The sequence below is a fragment of the Branchiostoma belcheri genome, unplaced genomic scaffold, assembly GCF_001625305.1.
Source record: "Branchiostoma belcheri isolate BF01 breed outbred unplaced genomic scaffold, Haploidv18h27 scaffold96, whole genome shotgun sequence".
NCBI lineage: Eukaryota > Metazoa > Chordata > Leptocardii > Amphioxiformes > Branchiostomatidae > Branchiostoma > Branchiostoma belcheri.
The window spans coordinates 878,640-903,755 of record NW_017804642.1 but is presented as its reverse complement, the minus strand read 5'-3'; the positions used below and the strand labels follow the sequence as shown (position 1 = coordinate 903,755).

Here is a 25,116-nt window from a genome sequence, read left to right as displayed (position 1 = left end):
CACGACTAGTCTGTACACGTGGCAGGTTTGCCCTTATAACTAAGGCCATGTTGATTTGATTATATGGATGACATCCGCGCGCGCATGAATTTTCGGCCGTTTCCAAAAAAAAGTTTTCAACCATACTGTAAATCGTACAAAACAGTTGCAAAATGAGCAAAAAATATACCGTAAGTTACAAAAAACCATACCAATGTCGTAGAATGCCAAAATCAAACGAAAAAAGACGAAATTGTAAAGAAATGAACTTGAAGACTAGATTATTCGCCAAACCATATTCTGTCCCATTTGTTCAACCCTCATGACCACGTAGATTTCATAATGAAAACAACTTTTTTTTTTTTGCAAAATTTTTTTTATTCGCACGCTCGCATCAGTTTTGGGGTTCCAGGATGATGTCATCCATATAATCAAATCAACATGGCCTTAGTTACTATTCAACAGTTTTCCTATTAAATCGCTGGTAAGTTTGACGATAAAATTTAGCGACTAACATTTCATTTTTTCAGTATAATTTCCAATTGTAAATGAGTTATGAAAGGAAATCTAACTGGGAAAGAAATTAATACCACCAAACAGGCCTATAGCTATCTCATACCAGTCTCGTTTTTCAAACGGAAAGAAAGGATATCGTTTCTAATCAATTTCTTGGTACAAACAGTATGTTTTCGATATATTTTGCTTAATCAAATTGAATTTGTATCAACCCCCCATATAAACATATACATAATAATACATATTGCATTTTTGTACCTCGGCAACCATGTATATACCAGGACTCTTATTATTATTTCACCATTGTACATAATTTGTATATTTCACTAAACATGGATTTTGTAAATTGTAATATGCATTATATGTATGTCTAATAATTTTAATTTTTCCCCCAGGGTGTCCATTAGTAATAGTCCTTGACTAGTTGGGACACCCTGGCTTCTTTGTAAGCCAAATGAAGAAATAAAATATGTTTTCGAGTCTCACCGCTTCAGTATTTGTAATTCTACAGTATCAGGGCACCATCTGGAAAATATTCCACTACGAAACCAGGGTTCTCTCGGGATGAAAGACAATTCCACAGGCTATTTTCTTTTCCACAGTTCCGAGAGTGAACTATCCCATGCACTACCACTGACGGGCGACCCAATATGCCTCGTACGCAAGGCTTTCAAAGATGATGAATTGGATATACAAAGTTCCAACCACCCAAGGAACAGTCTTAGGCCACAGCAAGTAAATTCTATGGATGACATCCTCCGCAGACTCCAAATTTAATGCGAGCGGGCGAAAACAAAACAAGGCGGGCCGAAAAAAACAAGGTTCCTACAATTTAAAATTTTGACTCAATCATTGTACAAATGGTTTTGATTCAGTGGGAACATCACATATACACAGTCAGCATCACATGTCACTGCATCAAAGTAAGAAACAAAACATTAAATCAGAGCCTTGTCTTGTCTCCTCTCTTCATAGTTATCTGCCATCCACCTTCCAGCATGACAACAGACATTTTTGCCCATTTGCGGCATGTTGACCACTGTCAGAAGGCAACAAATTTTTTTTTTTCCAAAATCAGAGGAAAATTAATGCGCGCACTGATGTCATCCACAAAAATTACTTGCTGTGGCCTTACAGTCAGAACACCTCGGGTCTGATGAGACATGAAAACCAAACTGTTCCTGAGTCGTTCTAGGTCACTAGCATTTCTCCATTCTAAAGTTACGTGGGCGTTAAAATCCCTGCGTTCTGGGTTGTAAAAGACTGTGCATGTGGTGAGGCCTTCTTGATTTAATTATATGGATGACATCCTATGGGAACCCCAAAACTGATGCGAGCGTGCGAATAAAAAAAGTTTGGCAAAAAAAAGTTGCTTTCATTATGAAATCTACGTGGTTTTGAAGGTTGACGAAATGACACAGAGTATGGTTTGGCAAATAATCTAGTTTTCAAATTCGTTTCTTTACATTTTCGTCTTTTTCGTTTGATTTTGGCATTCTACGACATTGGTATCGTTTTCCAATATTTTTTGTGCAACTTACGGTATATATTTGCTCATTTCGCAACTGTTGTGTACGATTTACAGTATAGTTGAAAACTTTTTTTGGAAACGGCCGAAAATTCATGCGCGCGCGGATGTCATCCATATAATCAAATCAACATGGCGAATGTCGACGTCAAGAACGCCGTCCTCATCTGTAGACTCACGCAATATTACGTCGTCGCACGCAGAGTTCTCGCCGTAACGTAATTTGCCTCCCATCGCGTGCAGACAATTTTATAACGAGTCATATAAAAGCACGCAATCTGAAAGCACACGAGTCCCTGACCCAATATAGGCGTCTGTCATACCCTGTTAGGCCACACCGTCTTAATGTTATGGATGACATCCTCTGAAGACCCCCAAACTAGTGCGCGCGGGCGAATAAAAAAAATTCCGGCCAAAAATAAAAATGCTACTAAACCACAGGAATACACAGCTGGTATTGTGAATTTGCGACAGTACATAGCGACGTATACTACAAGCCAGCAAATACGGGCTTTTTGCGGAATTTATGAATCGCCACTGTACGTATGTACTGAGATCTTGAGTCGTGGAGCTTCGGTAGCCTGGGTGCCCGACTCCGTATCGTCGCTAACTACCATGGACTACCCAGGCCTACAGTCAGGCCAGAGCCAGAGGACGTGATCTTTTTTTTTTGAGAACAGGCGAAAATCAATGCGCGCGCGGATGTCATCCATAAAATTAAGACGGTGTGACTCTTGTTTTTTTTTTTTTTGCCCGCTTTGTTTTTTTTCGCCCTATCGCATTAGATGTGGAGTCTGTAGAGGATACCATCCATAAAATGTACTTGCTGTGGCCTAAACTACCAAGTCGTTAGCAGTGTAGGTTTAGAACGGAATCTATTACAATAGGGTTGTAAAAGACACATTTCAGAGATGGAATAGTTTAGATATGAAAATATACCTCCATGAATATTGCAGGATGTCAAAAAGGTTATGTTTGTTTTATGATCAATTTAAACTCTTCACCAATGGAAACTGTGAACAATTATCGTTGGAAGATAACAGAACGCATCAAAGTTCCGTAATACAGCAATAAAGGCAAGTAGTCGGCTTAGGTTGATGGGTGTGCACAGGCATTAGGGGTGGAGGGAGTGTTGGTAAAGTTGCTGTGGATTCTGTACCTCCATAAACTGGCGTTCTCTGCCCCCATAACTAACATCCTGCCATTTGACATAAACAACGTCACCGACAACACTTTATGTTCAACCATTCTCAGGGGTAACCCCTCATTGTCGTTTGTCAACAACTGTAAAATATTTGATGTGGTTTTCAACAACTATTTTGCAGACAGGACGTTTTGTTTGATTTAGTTGATTGATTTTGATTTGTACACCAGCTCATTATGTACCTTTGTCATTTATTCTTCTTCTTATTATTATTATTATTACTTTGTTTTATTGTTTCCTTTCATGTGTGAGGAGAGGGCTGAGATAAGTTTTATAACTTTTTGCACAATCCTCGAAAAATAAATATTAATAAAATAAAATAAACTGGCGGATGTGTTTCCGCCAATGAGATAACATTTGAAGGCATGATTGTTTCTTGTTCTTGAATATGGATAACCAACATTAGTAAAGTTGACATTGTCTTGAAATATACAGACTGGTGTAACGAAAATGTAGCCTAAATAGTCAGGGTGTTTTTTCTGATACGTAGTTGTCTAAAAACTCCCATTCGTACCTCAACATTGCTGTTAACACTAATACAATCTGACAAATCTTGACGATCATCTATGAACGTTCTGCACAATTCTGCACGAACAACTATCAAAGGGGTGCTATAGTGTAACGGAAATGAAAAGAAATCTACAGTGGGGGTCACTGGAAGACAGACGTAGAATGTCCAGACTGTGCATGATGTACAAAATGACTAATATACTGGTGGACGTACCAACCACTAAGTATCTGATACCAGCCCAGAAAAGAACAAGAAACAGCCATGCATTCAAATATCAGAGTTATCAACCAAGAATTGAGGTGTTCAAAAACTCGTATTTCCCCAGAACTATCGTAGACTGGAACTCGTTGCCACCAAGCACAGTTGGGGCATCATCACTAGAAAGCTTTAAACAACTCCTGCAATTAAATGTGCAAAGATTGAGTGTAACAAGTCGTTCGGTGTAATATAGCTAGCTGCCGCCGAAGCTGGTGTGTTACGCCTGCGAAGCTGGTGTGTTACGCCGAAGGGCGGTTATACCGGCTATACTGATACAGATACAGAAGCTGGTGTGTTACGCCGAAGGGCGGTTATACCGGCTATACCGATACAGATACAGACACTAATACAATCTGACAAATCTTGACGATCATCTATGAAATATTCATTGATCGTGGTATTAGCGGTATTGTCGTGGTGAATCGGCCTTGTGCCCGCAACATCCACACAGCTGAGAGAGACAAGTGTGCCGGCTAACTCTACCCGACGTTATCATCAATCAACCTTTCAATGTAGTTTTCAGTCTTATCCTGAAGATGCATGACTGCGCAGTTTAGGCCACAGCAAGTAATTTTTATGGATGACATCAGCGCGCGCATTAATTTTCGCCTGATTTTGGGGGAAAAAAACAAGAAATTTTGTTGCCTTCTGACAGTGGTCAACATGCCGAAAATGGGCAAAGATGTCTGTTGCCATGCCGGAAGGTGGATGGTAGATAACTATGGAAAGAGGAGACAAGAAAAGGCTCTGATTTAATGTTTTTGTTTCTTACTTTGATGCAGTGATATGTGATGCTGGTTGTGTATATGTGATGTTCCTACTGAATAAAAAAGATTTGTACAATGGTTGAGTCAAAATTTTAAAATGTAGGAGCCTTGTTTTTTTCGGCTCGCCTTGTTTTGTTTCGCCCGCTCGCATTAGATTTGGAGTGTGTGGAGGATGTCATCCATAAAATTTACTTGCTGTGGCCTTATCCTGAAGATGCATGACTTCGCAGTTTAGCTTTAAATTGTTGCTAGATCGTGAATTCAGGGGTTTATAAATCTATTACTAAAAAGGTTGGGTTATATACTATTTAAGCGATATAAAAAGACAAATACTGGTGTAATTTATCTTTCTTTCAACCTCTATTTAACATTGAAAACGGAAAAGGGTACATTCTTTGGTCTTCAAGAGAGGATGGTTAGGGGTCTTCGTTGTTACAGTTTCAAGAAATAATAAATAAATGGGGTCGTGTGGCGTAGCGGCAGAGTGCGCGACTCGGAACCTAGAGGTCCCGGGTTCGAGTCCTGACATGCCACCGATCTCGTGCCCTTGGGAAAGGCACTTCACACGACTTTCCTCACTTCGCTCAGGTGAAAATGAGTATTGTCCTGTAATGTATTTGTCCCCTGTGTTGGTGGCGGCATTAATATATTAAAGTTGAAAAAACTTGAGTGTGCCGTCACCACGTCCGGTGATTACATGTTAGAATAAAAAAACAATAATAATAAATAGAAATGCAAATGCCACAGACGTTTGAAAGGTTATATTTATGTTGGTGGCTGCGTCACTTCGTTCGTTGCGTTTGAGACCAATTCATGCATGTGTGAAGAGCCATCGTGTATATTGGCATGATACATGATACATACACAATACGTCAATTGTCTAATGTCAAACACCTGTAACGAGCGTCATTTTCCCACCACACCCCGTCTGTACGTCACAAATTTAGGCTTAAGTGTTGTATGTCACAGTAAGGCCGCAGCAAGTAATTTCTATTGATGACATTGGTTTGCGCCTGATTTTGGGGGAAAAAAAAACAAGAAATTTTGTTGCCCTCTGACAGTGGTCAACATGCCGAAAATGGGCAAAGATGTCTGTTGCCATGCCGGAACTTGGATGGCAGATAAATATGAAAAGGGCTCTTTTTTTGTCTTTTACTTTTAACTCTGATGCAGTAAAGTATTTCATTTCCATTTAAATATGATGCTGGCTGTGTATGTGTGATGCTCCCACTGAACCAAAACCATTTGTACAATGATTGAAAACTTATTTTTCAAAGTTGTTTTAGTGACAAATAGATGTTGTAATAGTTGTCAGTAATCTTACCACAATATAGGTATCATTTCTTGTTCAACAAGGTTTATGATGTAAAAATTTGAAAGTGTAGGAATCTTGTTTTTTTGGCTCACCTTGTTTCTTTTCGTCCTATCGCATTAGATTTAGAGTCTGCGGAGGATGTCATCCATAAAATTTACTTGCTGTGGCCTAATGTACCAGGCTGTTCTCCTAAGGGAATATTCCTCCTTTTACACACATGATTAAACTCACATCGGTACATGTTCAGTTGAATCACATCTATAGTGTACACAAGACGCAAAGAACATTGCAACTATGACATAAAAAAATTAACGGCTCTTGGTGGAAAAAAGTGCTGATGTCGACACATTGGCGCACCAAATCCGTAGTGTGTTTTTGGCACACAGTTAGACAATTAGCCCAAGGGGCTCGGTGGGCGTCACTCCACCGTACATGGTAGGAAAGTCGTGTGAAGTGCCTGTCCCAAGGGCACAACGTCGGGCCACGGTGAGTATCGAACCTGGGACCTAATTCCAGGTCCAACGCTCTAACCGTTGCGCCACCGACGCCACAACTATGACATAACGTTAAGTAAAGAAATATTACATCAAGGGCCATTTTCACAATATGGTTTAAAGTTTAACTTTTATAGTTTAAATAAAAAAAATCACCAATTATGCGTGAAAGCTTCTACAAATAATGCGGGACACAAATCAACAGACGCTTATTAATATTTAATATCACGCTCATGGCCTTTGTATTGACCGACAATCTGTATACCTGTAACAAACAGGTTATCTCTACCCACCCAGGCTTGACCCTAACGTATCTCGGTGTAAAGTGCGCGAAAATCTAAGCACCAAGCTCAAGTGCTTAGCAACAAGGGAAAATCCTATAATACCATCAATGAATCATGAGGAATCAAAAGACCGCATCTGCCCTATAGATTGCCCGCGGTTGGTCTTACAAATCCGCCGATACATTTACAGTATAGTGATTAACATTCTGTGGAGAAATTGGGTTTAACTTTGCGGCCCCGTAGGGCTGTTGTCGTTTTGAGCTATCAGTTTTGGGTTTCAGGATTTAGGGAACTCGATATTTTAAGTAAGGAAAGAAATTATATATTCTATTCTGGTAGTGCAGTGTTAGCTAAAGCATCGTGATTGATTAGATAATACTTAATGGTCAGGCAACACAAGACATGGTTGTCCAGCAACTTTATACTTTACTTTATTGACACAACAAAGGACTTTCGTAAGGTCTAAGATATGTAAATAAACAGACAAATATACCTGGGTACAACGAAAATATCCTACGTACAAAACAATAGATGGGTCAACTAATACTACTTGTTCTAAGGTTTAAACATTCTTTGATATATTTACCTATTTGTACACAGTAAGGGTTATTGCCTTCTAGGATGAACTTAAATTTATCTATAGCATGAAATGTAACAAATTCTGTTGAGCAGGCGGAGAGAAGGTTGAACAGCTTTGTGCGTTTATCGTTATATAGTGTACAATATAAAATAAAATGTTGTTCGTCTTCAATATCATTGGGACAGAATGGACAAAACCTCTGGTCGCGAGGGATTTTTTTTATATCTTCCTAATTCTATATTCAATTTATGGCTAGAAATTCTCATCTTTGTAATCGATCTACGAACTTCAAAATTATGTATTTCAGAAAGGTAATTTTCTTGTCCGTACCTCGTCTTTAACATCGAATAGACAGAAAGTTTTGAATTGTTTTGAATAGAAGTATGTATATAACGTTAAAATGGCCTTACTTCGGTCATTTTATTTCCATGACGTGGTGATCACTCTTGAACAGTGTTTTTTTAAATCTATTGTACTTTTTGTACTCTATTGTGTAATCACTCGACTACTGTTTGTATATACTTATGTTTACCGAAGAAAAACATATTGTTTTTGCTCAATTTCCTCTTCTCCAACCACAAAAGGTCAATGACCTGAACCAGATGGCTGTGACCATGGTAACTGCTGTTGGGTTACATCATGTTGCAATTTTATAGCAGGAGGGATTTAAACTGTTGTCACCATATAAATGAGTGTGTTGGAGTAACAATTAAAAGAGCAGACCATATGCGAAGGTAAATATTATGCATTTGCTTTGCAAATGTTACCTTTCTGGTCTTGCTATTCAGTTTGGTTATGTTTGTAAATATTGATGATATTTTGTACAATTGTGTACTCCCTAAAACTGCACAATTCAGCCTTTTTACATTGTATTATTAGCCTGCAATGTTGTTTTAGTTTTGTGCGAATTTGCGAATTAACCAATTATATATATATCTGTATTTGAGTGATGCTGGAAAATACTAAAAACTTTTCTGCTTCAAGTATTCACTAGCCTACTCTTTAAAGAAAAGATTTGGGAGAATACATGTAAACCTGTTTTTTTGTGAGAATGACTTTTTCTGGCCATCTGTACTTTTCTATGTGAAACCACAGTGACTTATATAGGACAAGGACGCCCATATTACCCTTAGGTGGGCCTTCCGAGGTCAACTAGTTTATTCACGCTGCAGCTACATTCTGTGCATGCCTTTCTGTTATCAAAGATATCCTGGCTCTAGAGCTATTAAACAGCAGAGGTCTTAGCTATAAGATAGCGGTACTATCTATGTTTGCCTTCAAAACGAAGGCATTGATCATGTAAACACACAGAGCCACCACGACGGTTTTATAAAGGGATTGGAAATAGGTTGACCTTTTGTCTTTAGGCCACACCAATTTAATTTGTTGGTTCTCGGATTTTTTTTTTCAGAAAAAATATGAAGCGACAGGGCGAAACAAAAGATAAAAACAGGTCTAGGCATCCTATGATAGCCCCAAATGCTATGATAGGAGCCATGAAGTCAACACAAAAGGCTGGGTTAATATTGAAACAATGGATTTTTAATTTTTATTCAAACCACTGCATTGATAGATGGAAAAACTGTAACGACTAGGGAAAAAGGACTTCCCTCAACTGTTGGGGGCAAAATATGAGCATCTTTGAGTTGATTCAGAATGAATTGTTTTTTGCAAATCTGAAAAAAATGAAGACTGAGGCGAATCCGAGAACCAACGAATTAAATTGGTGTGGCCTTAGGGTGCTGTGGGCACATTTTGATTTTTATGCGTGTGAGGTTTTAACTACATTACTCGCATGTCCTTCAGCATAAAGTAATTACAGATAAGCCACAGAACGGCGCTTTTTGGGAATGCTCCGTCAGTGAGTCTGGAAATTGAACGACTAAACAATCATCTCTGAAGGGCGACTGGGTTTTGAGGATGATTAAAAGCAAGGAGCTTTAACATCCGTGTTATATACTCTCCAAGCAGAGGTATGGGTTTTGGGGGTATTTTTAGCGTGTTCTCTTTTGCACTGAATTTGGTGGGGAAAAAATTCAGTGCAAAAGAGAAACCCCGAAAAAGCCTAAAAACACGCTAAAAATACCCCCAAAACCCAAATCTCGGCTTGGAGAGTACGTGTTATAGACATCCATTGCGATTTCAGGGCAGCAAAATTGGAAATATTCTGAAAAAGGCAATCTTTATTGACACATACTGCTTCACATTAGCACAACTGAGACAGCACTTCGAACTTTGAGCGTTTAAAACAGCAGAATCAAGCCCCAAGATCAGTTCTTTATTTTCTGGGTGGTACCCTAAAAATCAGCCCAGGGCCCTTTCAGTAACCACTTTCCGTCAGAATTTCGGGAATTTTTGGCTCCATAACGGTTAAAAATACATTGTGGTTTTATCTCACTATGTAGATAAATGACTAGAATATTGGCTTTAAAAAATCGGTTTTCCCAAGAAATAACTGCACTCATCTCATGTCCCCAAAGTCCTCAAGGTCATCCACCAGGAGGCCCATATTTGACTTTGACCTTCGTCTTCCTAAGACTTACCAGCATACCAAATATCATCACAATCCATAAAGGCGTTATGAAGTTATGCTGACTACAAATGTGCGGAAACACAAACAATCAAACACACACACACACACACACACACAGACAGACAGACAGACAGACACACACACACACACACAGACGCACCAAAAACAATACCTCCATTTTTCATGGAAGTAATGAATGGGTCGGAAGACTTTAGCAGTAATAAATGATAGTCTGCTTCTTTAAATGGCCCTTTTCTGTGTCCTGACAAGGTGAACAATGCCCAGTGCATTTTATAAGGGCCATTCATATTTTACAATCACACGATTTACCTTTTTATTGAAACTTTATTGCATGTTCATTCCCCGGGGGGATAAATGCACGGATGTACAAAGTACAATGTACTAGAGAGTATTACAACAATAGTAATAAAGAAAGGCTAGCATCAGGTCTAAGGTATACAATGCTAAAAAAGAAATATATATATAAAGTGGTATAGATCTAAGTTCTAATGGCTTCTTATCTCTTTTTGAAACATTCTGAAATATACTCACATACTTCATTGATGACGTCTATACTTGTACATGATATGATATATTTTTAAAAAAGTGTCTTCCTTTGATAATGTTTTACATTTTTTGTCGAGCTTAATTGAACTGAACAGTGATTTACGTTCGTTATCATATAATATACAGTCAAGCATAAAATGCGATTCATCTTCAATACTAGCATGTCCAGAACACGAGATATCGAAACCGGAAGTTCTGCTGCAGTACCTAGGAAAGCTGCCAGGGGGCCAAAAATCTAATCATTTCTAGGTTTTATCAAGACCTACCCACCTACCAAGTTCCATGACAATGCATGTAAAGCTTCTTGAGTTATGCTGTTCACAAACAGACAGACAGACAAACAGACAGACAGACAAACAGACAAACGCTACTGAAAACATAACCTTCTTGGCGAAGGTAACAAGAATTGTTACAAAATGATACAATACATGGGGCGGAAAATCTACAGCGAAACGACTTGGTACTGAAGGAAACTATGATAGGCCATTAAGTATAACTTATAGGAAAATGGACCTTTGAAACTCAAGGTCGGCTTGTAACGACCGCCATTACACAGAACAAACGACGCGATGTTTAAACGAAGGATCACCGGCATGACCGCACGTGACAGCCCGTCTATTTGCGCAGCTAGTTGGTCCAATGTAAGGCCACAGCAAATGAGTTTTATGGATGACATCAGCGCGCGCATTGATTTTCGCTTGATTTTGGAAAAAAAAAAAACAAGAAATTTTGTTGCCCTCTGACAGTGGCCAACATGCCGAACATGGGCAAAATGGCATGCCTTGCCATGCCGGAACGTGTATGGCAGATAAACATGAAGAGAGGAGACAATACAAGGCTCTGGTGTATTGTTTTGACGTTTACTTTAATGCAGTGATGTATTTCCTTCCTTTTAAATGTTCCCACTGAATCAAAACCATTTGTACACTGATTGAGCTTTCCTTTTTGAAAGTTGTTTCAGTGACAAATGGATGTTGTAATAGTTGACAGTAAACTTAGCACAATGTAGGTATCATTTCTTGCTTAACAGGATTTGCGAAGTCAAATTTTAAAATGTAGGAATCTTGTTTTTTTGGGGGGCCAGCCTTTTTGTTTTGCCCTATCGCGTTAGACATTTGGAGTCTGCGGAGGATGTCATCCATAAAATTTACTTGCTGTGGCCTAATAACAAAGACGACCCATTAGTAGTACCGGGGTAATATCTCAGTTGTGACAGAATTACTGACAAGAATTGGGGTCTGGATCGTTGCACATGGCGGTAATTTGGGTTCTAAATTATCCCCACGACAAGACAAATACACGGAGGCCTGCGTTTCACTGATCGCTTACCCGAATATGGGATTTATACTGTCAAAATATTTGGTAATTCCATGGTAGTATATACTATCCAGACGTAATTCCGTGTGGTCGATATGTTCAGACATAAACATAGCAGACAGGGTATCGCCAGAGTTGGAGTTCAATGTTTCTATCCATTACAAGGAGAAGGAAAACCCATTAACACGGTTTGAATACTATCTATACCCGTAAAAATGAGCCTGCCGCGGCTCTAATAATATGTGAAAGAATTTGTAAATATTGTAATGAAAAGGCTGTGAAATACGAAATACACTTTATCTCAGATTGTTCCTTTCATAGCAACGCTCGAAATGAGTTAACTACATGTATTCAAACTTCTACAATTTACCCCAATTTTACTAAACTTACAGACCAAGAAAAAACCATTCTTCTTTTAACCTCCCAAAACCCACTAATTTTAGAAAAGGTGGGACATTACGTCTTCCATGGTCTAAAAAAGAGAAGTCAAACCCATAGTTTTAGACATAGCTATAGCTCTAGACAACTATCATGCAGATTTTAGTTATTTTATACTACGTTTCATTGTTCTTTTATGTTTGTAATCTGCATTTAGCCCCCCGGGCATGAATTTGCAATAAACTTCTTAATAATACCCTTGTCATAGTGCATACACCGTAATACAGAAAAAGGTACCCCCCTTCCAACATGTCCATTTTTTCTCAGACAGCGAACTTACGCTACCATGAAGTGAACATAAAGTGTATTTATAGTGCTTTGAGTGGGGCGTAACACCTGTTATTGTTACAAATTTATGTCCCATCCCTTCAGGACACGTACGGTAGTGCGGTAGGGATAAGAACTTGAGCGCCATGCGGTGCAGAATCCGTTGTTATGGCTGTACAACGGCAGTGTCGGGTTGCTAGATCCGAATACTCGCCATCGCTGACATACCCGTGTATTTTGGGCTTGCTGGACTCCTCCAGGGCCATTCTAGCTCAATCAAGCATCAAGTTAAGTCATTACGTAACCGCGCTGTTAAACAAGGGAGGTCTTTGTGTATATTCTCTCCTACCAGATGTTACTCCGGTGTGTTACGCCGTAGAGCGGTTATACCGGCTATACAGATGCAGAAGCTGGTGTGTTACGCCGTAGAGCGGTTATACCGGCTATATATATACAGATACAGAAGCTGGTGTGTTACGCCGTAGAGCGGTTATACCGGCTATACAGATTCAGAAGCTGGTGTGTTACGCCGTAGAGCGGTTATACCGGCTATACAGATACAGAAGCTGGTGTGTTACGCCGTATAGTAGAGCGGTTATACCGGCTATACAGATACAGAAGCTGGTGTGTTACGCCGTAGTAGAGCGGTTATACAGGTTATACAGATACGGATGTTGGTGGGACTCTACGTTCGCAGTGGCGGCAGGTGAAGCAAAAAGAAAGTCGGCAAATTATTTGTTCACGGTAATAAGTTCACAGTACAGAAGTGACCGCAAAAACCGCGAGTACCGTGAAAACAAGAGCTACCTTTCATCCAAATTTCGTAACCCTAGCAAGACACTAGGGGGCCCAGAATCTAATCATCTCGAGGTCTCATCAAGACCTGCCCACCTACCAAATATCAAGTCAATCCATTTAAGCCTTCTCAAGTTATCGTGTTTACAGACACAGACAGACAGACAGGCACAGAGAGAGAGAGAGAGAGGGAGAGAGAGAGCGCAAAGAGAGAGAGAGAGAGAGAGAGAGAGGAACGCCTCTGAAAACATAACCTTCTTGACGGAGGTAAAAATCGTGATTAACTGCAGTGTTTTGAATGAACCCCGCTCCAAGCGCCTATCTCCTCAGTGGTTTTCGCCAGGAGGAAGGTCAGGGATCATCTGGAACGAAGTGCAGAGAAACGAGCCACATTTTTGCGTCCACTAGAGAAAAGGGTTGTTGACAAGACTTCCCAGGCTAGTCCTGTTTTCTAGAGGATAGCTTTCTGTTTTCTAGGGCGGGCCGTGAAGACGTTCCATATGGTCTGTGTGTTTTTATATCGCTATTTTTAAAGTCAAAGTCAAAGAGAGGAATTAAAATGCATGATTTTCACCGAAGCAACTTCAAGCAAGCATACATTTGGCTTTTTGTCCCGAAATCTCTATGAGATTAAGAAATACCCCACAACATTGACTTTATCTCAAATTGTTCCTTTCATAACAACGCTCGAAATGAGTTAACTATTCAAACTTCTACAATTTATCCCAATTTTACTAAACTTACAGACCAAGAAAAAACTATTCTTCTTTTAACTTCCCAAAACCCACTGATTTTAGAAAAGGTGGGACATTACGTCTTTCATGGTCTAAAAAAGAGAAGTCAAACCCCTTAGACATAGTTTTAGACATAGCTATAGCTCTAGACAACTACCTTTTATGATGTAGATTTTAGTCATTTTATACTACGTTTCATTGTTCTTTTATGTTTGTAATCTGCAATTAGCCCCCCGGGCATGAATTTGCAATAAAACTTCTATAAAGCCCGATGTTTGTAGTGTTTTTCTCCAAGAAGCAAACTTACAGTTTGAGATTTAGGTCGTAGCAGTCATGAACAAGTACAGTTTCGTGGGCCGTATGTTAGGATGGTCGCTCCCACATTGAACCTAACCCTTACAGATGCCAGCGGCAGTGGCTACATAAGCCTTCCGTAATTCCACCCCTTCCTCCCTCCTTCCTGTCCCAATCTGGTTCTATCTACATAGAAATTGAGTTTTCCGTTCCCCTGTCCAAAGCAATCAACTCATAGCTCTTATCGACAAAAAACACCCCTGTAGGAGGATGACCGGCCAGATTTTAAAGAAGAACGCGACATTGAAAAATATTTTCAAGAAACGCTCCTGCAGTTCCAGAACAAGCGCTAGGTGGCCTAATCTCATGTAACGTCTTCCCTAGCCCAGATCCTGAGATATGAAAACCGAGAGTTCTGCTGTAGTACCAACGAAAGCCGCCAGGGAGCCCAAAATCTAATAATATTTAGGTCTCATCAAGACCTACCCACCTACCAAGTTTCATGACCATGCATATAAAGCTTCTTGAGTTATGCTGTTCATAGACAGACAGACAAATAGTCTACTGAAAACATAACCTTCATGGCGAAGGTAACAACGTTGTGCCAGGTCGCCATCGTGTTGTGAAACTGATTGTACAATCACAAAGTGCGCTGTGGGATGTCCGAATGACTCCTAGTAACGACCAAACAAACTATTAACCATGACCGATGTGAAAATTAAACCTGTCTTAGACGGTCTAACGACGTCGAAAATTAGACGTCGGACAAACGACAATAGATTCTCTGCAACTAATGAGTTCATGATGCCCCATTATAGTAAATTTAGCGCCATCCGTATATTGATTGTCTAAAGCCGCGATGCGGAACGCATGAAAAATAGCGACTTTCCGTTTAATTCCTGTCGGGTCAAATGGTAACGTGTCTACATTGGTTTTGCTCAACTGAGAGATTTGATTTCAAAGACATATTAGATCATAGGAAAACTAAAGAATATGTGAGGAAGATTTTAAAGATCTGGTGTGTTTTGCTCTCACAAGGGTTTCCGTTGATCATTTTTTCCCATTTCTTTTAATATCCCTGCCTGTGGTATTGGAAATCAGCTCGTCTTCTTTCATTTTGGTAGATTAAATTTGTGAAGTGAAGTTTTATTTAAGAGTTGCCCGATTGCGTTCTTACCACAATGCATCATTTAGATTATACTAGAGCACATCCGACATAGAGTGACACACAATTCATATTCACAAGTAAGAAGACAACGCATTTTAGTTTCAGAATATCACAGATATAAAAGACGTTTTTAGAAGCCCTGTTCTGTTCTCAGTGTTAAGTCAATATCGGAGTTCTCTTTATCCAGACAGACAGCTTGTTACAGTCTGTTGTCAGCATAGGCTGGACCTTGGGTCGGTCCTATTGAGAGGAGACTGTAGTCTGATACCAGAGTACAGTACTTAGGCCTTAGAAAAAATGTTGTGTTTCCTGTTTCAGTCCTGAAAAAAATTAGGTTTGGTAGGTAGAGATTATTCCCTTTTTTTGTCTTTCTTTTTTATTTAGACTTTGGCAATCTCTAGCAATCCAATTAAAAAAGTATAACTTGCATAATGACACTTTTATTTACAATGTCAATGTAGGAAAGCCAATTGTACAATGTTTCACCACTCATGGAGCTGGAAAAGGTCGATCAGCTTGAAAAAATTATGCCCCTTGCTGGGGTTAACACAAAAAATGCTAGCTATAGGGTCGGCAGTTTTTTCTAGGGTCGGTCGGGAAACAGGAAACACAATATTTTTTCCTAGGCCTTACACTGAAGGGCGTTAGAAACAAGCTAAGGACTGCATTGTGTGGCCTAACTTATGCGCTGTAAACCTTCTTGTACACACAACAAACTAGCTAAATCTATTACATAACAAGCCACTAGGGGACCCAAACTCATGTCACTTCTTCCCTATCCCAAGAGCTATCTGCCATCCAAAATTCGTGATCCTAGCATGTCCAGATCACGAGATATCAAAACCGGAAGTTCTGCTGCAGTACCTAGGAAAGCCGCCAGGGGGCCCAAGATCTAATCATTTCTAGGTCTTATGAAGACCTACCAACCTACAAAGTTTCATTCCAATCCATCCACTGCTTCTTGAGTTATCTTGCTAAACCACACACACACACACACACACACACACACACACACACACACACACACACACACACACACACACACACACACACACAAAAACGCTACTGAAAACATAACCTTCTTGGCGAAGGTAACTAGTTAAGACGGAATAAGTGCAGTTAGGCTTGTGGGAAACTAATGACATGTAGATACATTGGGTTCTAACCATGCTAAGACGCGACATACATGCAGAAAGTTACATATAGGTAAGCACTGTTCATTGTCTGACGGTGTTACATCATACACCCGGACGTGCACTAAATGATCATTACGTTTTGCGATACTTGACGACAGTGATTATGGAATTCTCTATGATTATGATGTAATATAAACACACGCACACCACGTAAAGACACAGACATGTGAGATTATAGCAGAACGACTTTGTTTGCTCTCTGTCGCGACTTTGGGACGGCAAGTGACATTTACATGCATATCTAGTTCGTTATTCCTGGCAGCAGCTTTAACACAAAATGCACACAACACAAAGAAAGGCGCGTATGAAACCTAAGCCTCGTGGCTTAAAGGCGTCCCCCAGGTCCTTAGAAACAAGATTGAATTGTGGCGGTCGCCGCAACTGAACCAACACAAACCGCCGCTGGCCGTGTGCTTGGTTTGTTCAACAACATCATGTCTATTTGATGTTGACTTTGCGGAACCGTGTGAGTAAACGGATAGTGTGTGTGCCACGATAGCTATCTATCTATGTAGCCTCCACCAGGCCTTTCTACGGGAATACAGATAGTAGAATTCGGCAAAAAAAGAGAGTAAAATTGGCCAAGGGAGTCCGGTCGCGGGGAGGTAGTTTCTTTCCCTGCGCGGCCAGTCAAACCTACAAGGCGGCCAAACTGGCAAATATTCTCCTACATATAGCCAGCGTAGTTAGTCTGGTAGAGACTACTATCTATGTATCTCCGGAGCGCGATCTATGTTGTAAACGGGGTTAATCTTGTCAGGTATTTCGTGCGGGTGGACTTGGCAGTGGCAGACGGTTTATAAAGACCCCATGCGGGTAGCCTCTACTTTTGTTTAATCACCTGCAAATTAAACACGCCAAGTGCACTCAACCGTCGGTAGCACTGGCTTCTTAGCGACCGCTAAAAAGCACAATAGACACTTAAGAAAATATATGAGACGGTGTAGAAACATGTAGAATCTCTCACCTGCTAGGCACATGGCAGCCAGCACTAGTGCACGGCCCATCTCATCATGGTCCCCGTGTCTTCAGTTCTGTCAACAGAAAGCAGACGGCATGGTGAGCTACAGAAACGTTAACCCTGGCTGGCTTGTGTACTATTCCGCCGGCTATCCCCTCATGGCTCTCCGTCAGTCGGCAGGACTCCCCGAGCGCCCCCGCTCGGAACTAGGACGAGGTCACGTACGCATTTACGGGCCCGGTGTGAAGACCACGTGATCCGTGGGGGCTTGTCTAATGGATGGGGAGGACAACACGTGCTCTAGCCTCTACCAGGCTTCGGGAGGCGGCTGGAAAGAGTAGAAATTGGCCTAACAGAGAGATGACATGCCTCTATCAGGCTTCGGGAGGCGGCTGGAAAGAGTAGAAATTGGCCAAATAGAGAGATAACATGCCTCTACCAGGCTTCGGGAGGCGGCTGGAAAGAGTAGAAATTGGCCTAATAGAGAGATAACATGCCTCTACCAGGCTTCGGGAGGCGGCTGGAAAGAGTAGAAATTGGCCTAATAGAGAGATAACATGCCTCTACCAGGCTTCGGGAGGCGGCTGGAAAGAGTAGAAATTGGCCTAATAGAGAGATAACATGCCTCTACCAGGCTTCGGGAGGCGGCTGGAAAGCCTAGAAATTGGCCTAACAGAGAGATAACATGCCTCTACCAGGCTTCGGGAGGCGACTGGAAAGCCTAGAAATTGGCCTAATAGATAGATAACATGCGAAGGCACACCGGGTGCGGCAAAATGTACTCTCAAGCGTACCAAATCCCCTAGCATGTCATCTCCCTATTCTGCCAATTTCTACTCTTTCGAGCCGCATCCTGAAGCCTGATAGAGGCTAGAGCACTAGGGATCGGCCCCTCAAAAGAAAACAACTGTGGAAAATAAAATAGCTATAATGAAAATATCCCTACCAGGAGGTTCAGTGTCCGTATGGCCAGGGTAGTGATTGAGAAAGGAGTTTGAACTTTGATCTATACGGCTTTGGGCGGGGTGCTCGGCGCACCTGTGGTACTAGACACGGATTGCGAATACAGAGTTCAAGTGTTTCCACATTCTGCACTTTACTCAATCACGTGTTAGTTACACGTACGGGTTTTAGAGTCAATGCCCGGCCTCTGATTTAGGCCACAGCAAGTAATTTTTATGGATGACATCAGCGCGAGCATTGATTTGCGCCTAATTTTGGAAAAAAAGGAGAGAAATTTTGTTGCCTTCTGACAGTGATCAACAAGCCGAAAATGGGCAAATGATGTCAAAATTTGAAAAAGTAGGGATACATGATTAAACTCAAATCTTGCTTATTTAGCCCGCCTTGTTTTGTTTCGCCTAATCGCATTTGATTTGGAGTCTGCGTCTAAAATTTTCGTCACAAACTGTCAAGGGTTCAAACTATAGATTCTACAGATTTGACCTATCGGAAGAGAACGGAAAAAGATAACATTAGGCCGCAGCAAGTAAATTTTATGGATGACATCCCCCGCAGACTCCAAATCTAATGCGAGCGGGCGAAAAAAAACAAGGTTCCTACATTTTAAAATTTTGATTGTACAAATGGTTTTGATTGAGTGGGAACATCACATATACACAGCCAACATCACAAATCACTGCATCAAAGTAAGAAACAGAGCCTTTTCTTGTCTCCTCTCTTCATAGTTATCTGCCATCCACCTTCCGCATTGGCAACAGACATCTTTGCCCATTTTCCGCATGTTGACCACTGTCAGAAGGCAACAAAATTTCTTGTTTTTTTTTCCCAAAATCATGCGAAAATTAATGCGCGCGCTAATGTCATCCATAAAAATTACTTGCTGTGGCCTTACTATTGTTTGCTAGAGTCACATGTTTTCAGAGCTTCATGTCCCAAGAGAACGGAACCTTGGCCTAGTTGCTTAGTTCCTATCTACTACATCTACTGGACTAGTTCAAGTAACCCCGTCCGAATTGCACCATGAAGACCACACAGGGCAAAAAACCGGACCCTACAAACACCGGGGTCGTGGGAAATAACTTAGTTTTCTTGTTTACGAAATTCTATCTGCTGTGTGCAGAGAACATAACTGGGAAGTGGTTGAATCGGTAAGATTATAATGACCCATATATATCGCTATCTGATCGCGCTAATGACGATGAACATATCCCTTTGGACTAATTAAGTTATCCTACGGGGCCTTGTTAACGTTCTAAGGCCACAGCAAGTAAACATTATGGATGGCATCCTCCGCAAATCTAATGCGATAGGGCAAAATGAAACAAGGTGGGCCAAAAAACAAGATTAGGCCACAGCAAGTAAATTTTATGGATGACATCATCCACAGACTCCAAATATAATGCCTGTGCGACGAAAAAAAACAAGGCGGGTCCAAAAAAACAAGGGTCCTACATTTTCAAATTTTGACTTCATCATTGTACACATGGTTTTGATTCAGTGGGAACACCACATGTACACAGCCAGCATCACATATCACTGCATCAAAGTAAAAAGTAAACATTAAATCAGAGCCTTTTCTTTTCTCCTCTCTTCATATTTATCTGCCATCCACGTTCCGGCATGGCAACAGACATCTTTGCCCATTTTCAGCATGTTAACCACTGTCAGAGGGCAACAAAATTTCTTGTTTTCCCCCCCGAAAATCAGACGAAAATCAATGCACGCGCTGATGTCATCCATAAAAATTACTTGCTGTGGCCTAACCACTCAACAGTGAGGTCGGCATCCTTTTGAACAGGGGCATTGAACTCGAGAAGTATCTTTTATTGAAACTGTTTGCCAAATGCCGTATATACAGAATCGATGGCTTTCAAGTGTTCTATGCCTACGTGCGCCAGCTCACAATGTGTTTCAATGGGAATGTAAACCCTCACCCATCTGTTCAATCTCACGTTCACTTTCAATCATCAATCAATCAAAAAAGGTTTATATTGCTAAAATCAAGAACATTGCAGCATAAAGCTGAATTACGTTCAAAGATGCACATCCTGTTTTAACGACTGCACAATCTTGGAGTCAAGATGTGGTAATAGAGTTACACATTAAAAATATTTACACGATATTACATACATTTAGCATAGTGAAATTCAAATCTTGGTCATTCACATTAGTACTGTACATTTCAACATTACATTAAACTATTTCATATACAACTTGCACAAGAGAGGCATTTACAGAGTTAAGAGCACTATCATTTCATTTCGTTCAACAGTCTTAAGAGGTACGGTAGAGGGCTGTTGTTACATCTTGGATTTGAAATGGATTCACAAATGGACTTGAACGAGGAAGTTAAGTATCTAAGCCCATAACCCTTGAAGATCCTACTTGAGGAAAAAAAGTAGAATTGTAGAACAGAATTTGATATGAGACTTTTTGGCCCTTAGTAGACACCAGGTTGTTGTAAGGCGTAAAAAATAGGAGAATAGACCTACTCAAGACTTATTTTAACCTAAGCTGTTAGCCTCTATCAGGCTTTGGGATGGGGGCGGCTGAAAAGAGTAGAAATAGAGAAATAAGCCTGCCAAGGCAGTTTGTCCGTTGAGACCGATTTCTACTCTTTCCAGCCGCCTCCCGAAGCCTGGTAGAGGCTAGCCAATTTTTTTCTTTGTAACACTTTGTTATATCATCTATATTGTTTACTGGTTTTATTTAGTTTTGTTGTTATGCACGTGGTTTCAGTTATTTTGTTCTTTGTGCCATGCTTTCTTTTGTGTACATTTTTGAAAGAAACAATAAAAAGAATGATTTATAAAAAAAAATAGAGAGATAACATGCCGAGGGAGTTGGTCCGCTAGAGTGCACAATTTGCCACATCTCTCGAGCTCTATTCAGCCAATTTCTACTCTTTCTAGCCGCCTCTCGAAGCCTGGTAGAGACTATACCACTGTATAAAGATTGATGTCTCTGTCCTTAGGGTAAAGCCTGTTTGCTTCCGTTCCATATTTCGTTCCGGTAGTCCAGGGCGCCGTGCCGCTGACACCTGTTGTTTTCTGTGCCAAACGGTCGGAGAAAATAGGTCACACTTCATGTCCAACCCTGACAAACACTCATTGTCATTAGGCCATGTTGATTTGATGACATGGATGACATCCTCTGGGAACCCCAAAACTGGTGCGAGCGTGCGAATAAAAAAGTTTGGCCAAAAAAAGTTGCTTTCATTATGAAATCTTAGTGGTCATGAAGGTTGAACAAAAGACACAGTATGGTAATGCGAATAATCTACTCTTCAAATTCATTTCTTTACACTTCCGTCTTTTTGGTCTGATTTTGGCATTCTATGGCATTGGTATCGTTTTCCAATATTTTTTGCAACTTATATTTGCTCATTTTGCAACTGTTTTGTACGATTTACAGTATGGTTGAAAACTTTTTTTTGGGGGGGGGCGGCCGAAAATTCATGCGCGCGCGGATGTCATCCATATAATCAAATCAACATGGCCTTAGCAAAACTAAAAAGAAGGGATGACTAGAAAACATTTGACCCAGAAGATGGAATGTCTACTTTGAAAACTTCCAGCCTTCTGAAGTCTCGAAGGTAAGTGTCTCGTGGAATCTCGCGAGATCAGAGCAGTGATGAGTTAGGAAAAACAGATCACTGGTCACTTGTCAGGTCGTGACTGGGTTTAGAGGATAAGAAAATTCAAAACGCACGTACACAAGATCTTCTATCTGTTTAGAGTAAGGCCATGTTGATTTGATTATATGGGTGGCGTCCACGCGCGCATGAATTTTTCGGCCGTTTCCGATTAAAAAAAGTTTTCAACCACACTGTAAATCGTACAAAACAGTTGCAAAATGAGCAAAAATATATCGTAAGTTGCCAAAAAATATATTTAAAAACACGATACCAATGTCATAGAATGCCAAAATCAAACGAAAAAAGACGAAAATGAAATCAATTTGAAGAGTAGATTATTCGCCAAACCATATTCTGTGTCGTTTGTTCAACCTTCATGACCACGTAGATTTCATAATGAAAGCAACTTTTTTTTGGCAAAACTTTTTTCTCGCACGCGCGCATCAGTTTTGCGGTTCCCAGGGGATGTCATCCATATAATCGAATCAACATGGCCTTATCGAGACTCTCGTCTGGGATTTACTGTGCACAGAATCTTTCACCGAGAAGCCAAGTCAGTGCAAAACAACTTTCAGTCCACCCGAATGGAACGCATTCAGAACTCTTGGAAAGCTTTCAAGACCAACAAAACCGATATTGCGCGAGATGTGGAGTAAAGCCAGGCGACAGCCAACCTCTTAAACGGCGTAGGTTTTTTTTTTACTGAACTTGTCTTACAGTGTGATCATGGGGTGTGCTTTCCGTGATACGCCTTAAACCATCTGGCGAGCCTGACTATCGGGCAGTAAGGCCACAGCAAGTAATTTTTATGGATGACATCGACGCGCATTGATTTTCGCCTGATTTTGGAAAAAAAAAAACAAGAAATTTTGTTGCCTTCTGACAGTGGTCAACATGCCGAAAATGGGCAAAGATGTCTGTTGCCATGCCGGAAGGTGGATGGCAGATAACTATGAAGAGAGGAGACAAGAAAAGGCTCTGATTTGATGTTTTGTTTCTTCCTTTGATGCAATGATATGTGATAATGGCTGTGTATATGTGATGTTCCCACCGAATAAAAGCCATTCGTACAATGATTGAGTCAAAATTTTATAATGTAGGAACCTTGTTTTTTTGGCGCGCCTGGTTTTTTTTCGCCCGCTCGCATTAGATTTGGAGTCTGCAGAGGATGTCATCCATAAAATTTACTTGCTGTGGCCTAAGCCTTCTTCAACCCGTCTAGACTGGTTTGTGCTTGAAGACCTTCAGCAAACGTTCCAACGTGAATGTCACGTTACGGATGAGCAATGGTCGGTGCATATGGAACTGGGACAGATAAAAAGTGAAATTGGAACGCTGAACGCGTCCTCTAAAAGAGGATAAGGCCACACCGTCTTAATTTTATGGATGACATCCTCTAAAGACCCCCAAACTAGTGCGCGCGGGCGAATTAAAAAAAAATCCGGCCAAAAATAAAAATGATACTAAACCACAGGAATACAACGCTGGTATTGTGAATTTGCGGCAGTACTTAGCGACGTATACGACATGCTGGCTTTTTGCGGCATTTATGAATCGGTACTGTACTTATATGTACTGAATTTTTTGAGTCGCGGAGCTTCGAATTCGATAGCCTGGGTGCCCGGCTCCGTTTTGTCGCTGACTACCATGGACTACCCAGGCCTGAAGCCAGGCCAGAGCCTCGGTGGACGTGATGTTTTTTTTTTTTTTTTGAGGGCGACAGGCGAAAATCAATGCGCGCGCGGATGTCATCCATAAAATTAAGTCGGTGTGGCCTAATAATGATTAAGAGATAGAACGTCTACGGAGGATATCTGTGAGGTTTGATAGTATTGCTAGACATAAACACACCGCAGCTGAACGCACTCTATGTTAACTTAAAGTTTAATAAAGTCGTCAAGTGAGGCATAAAGTGACGCATAGGGCGGCGCCCATCTCCGTTTTCAATAGCCCTGGGCCACACAGCAGTGAAATCACTACAACAGGGGGCTAGTCTACTGGTAGTGGTATGTGTTTAATTATAACTCCCATACTCTTTCCTAAATGCTAAGTGCTGAGCAGAGAAAGCAGTATGTACCATTTTTAAAGTCTTTGGTATGACTCGGCCGGGGATCAAACTCACGACCTACCGAATGCAAGGCGAGCACTCTACCCATTTGGCCATTGCACTCCAAAAAGAGTATTTTGCAAGGATGGGACATATTTGTGTGAGAGAACTGACAGGAGATTACACGTATAACCAACGAAAGAAGGCAGAAGTGACAGATCACAGAAGAACAGCCTTCTCGCGACTTGAAATCCTTTCACAATGTTTTCAAAACACCCACAACACACACACCCTCCATATCCGGTCCTCACCAGTATCAGCCAGTGCACTGTGCTCCTAGTGCACGGTGCCTTAGCCTCCATAGCATGCCAAAAACTAGGGGTTTTGGGGGTCTTCAGGGTCTTCAGAGCTTTCATGTGCTATTTTCTGATTGCATATAGACAACATAGCCGACCTGGTTGCATTACCCTCGATTTTTTAGAACTGGGCTGATCAGAAGACAGCCGAAGACCACCAAACCCCCAGTTCTATAAGCCTGCTACGGAGGCAAATCAGAAAACAACCGAAGACCACCAAACCCCCCGTTCTATAAGCCTGCTACGGAGGCTAACCAAACCCCCAGTTCTATAAGCCTGCTACGGAGGCTAACCAAAACCCCCCAGTTCTATAAGCCTGCTACGGAGGCTAACCAAACCCCCCGTTCTATAAGCCTGCTACGGAGGCTAACCAAACCCCCAGTTCCATAAGCCTGCTACGGAAGGCT

The 25,116-nt window shown here is 41.0% G+C and overlaps 1 protein-coding gene across 6 annotated transcripts in view; it reads right to left on the bottom strand.

Annotated features, from left to right (window-relative positions):
- The window catches only part of LOC109461782, a 57,059-nt gene that overhangs the window by 10,899 nt on the left and 21,044 nt on the right, over window positions 1-25,116 (bottom strand). For 4 of the 6 annotated variants that reach the window (XM_019758183.1, XM_019758185.1, XM_019758181.1 and 1 more), the window contains exon 2: window positions 17,713-17,779. In XM_019758183.1, the coding sequence (XP_019613742.1) occupies window positions 17,713-17,752 (40 nt within the window). In that variant the 5' untranslated portion in view covers window positions 17,753-17,779. Of the gene's footprint in view, window positions 1-17,712; window positions 17,907-18,652; window positions 18,676-25,116 lie in introns of those variants that run through there. The other 2 variants (XM_019758182.1, XM_019758180.1) reach the window with 2 other exon arrangements.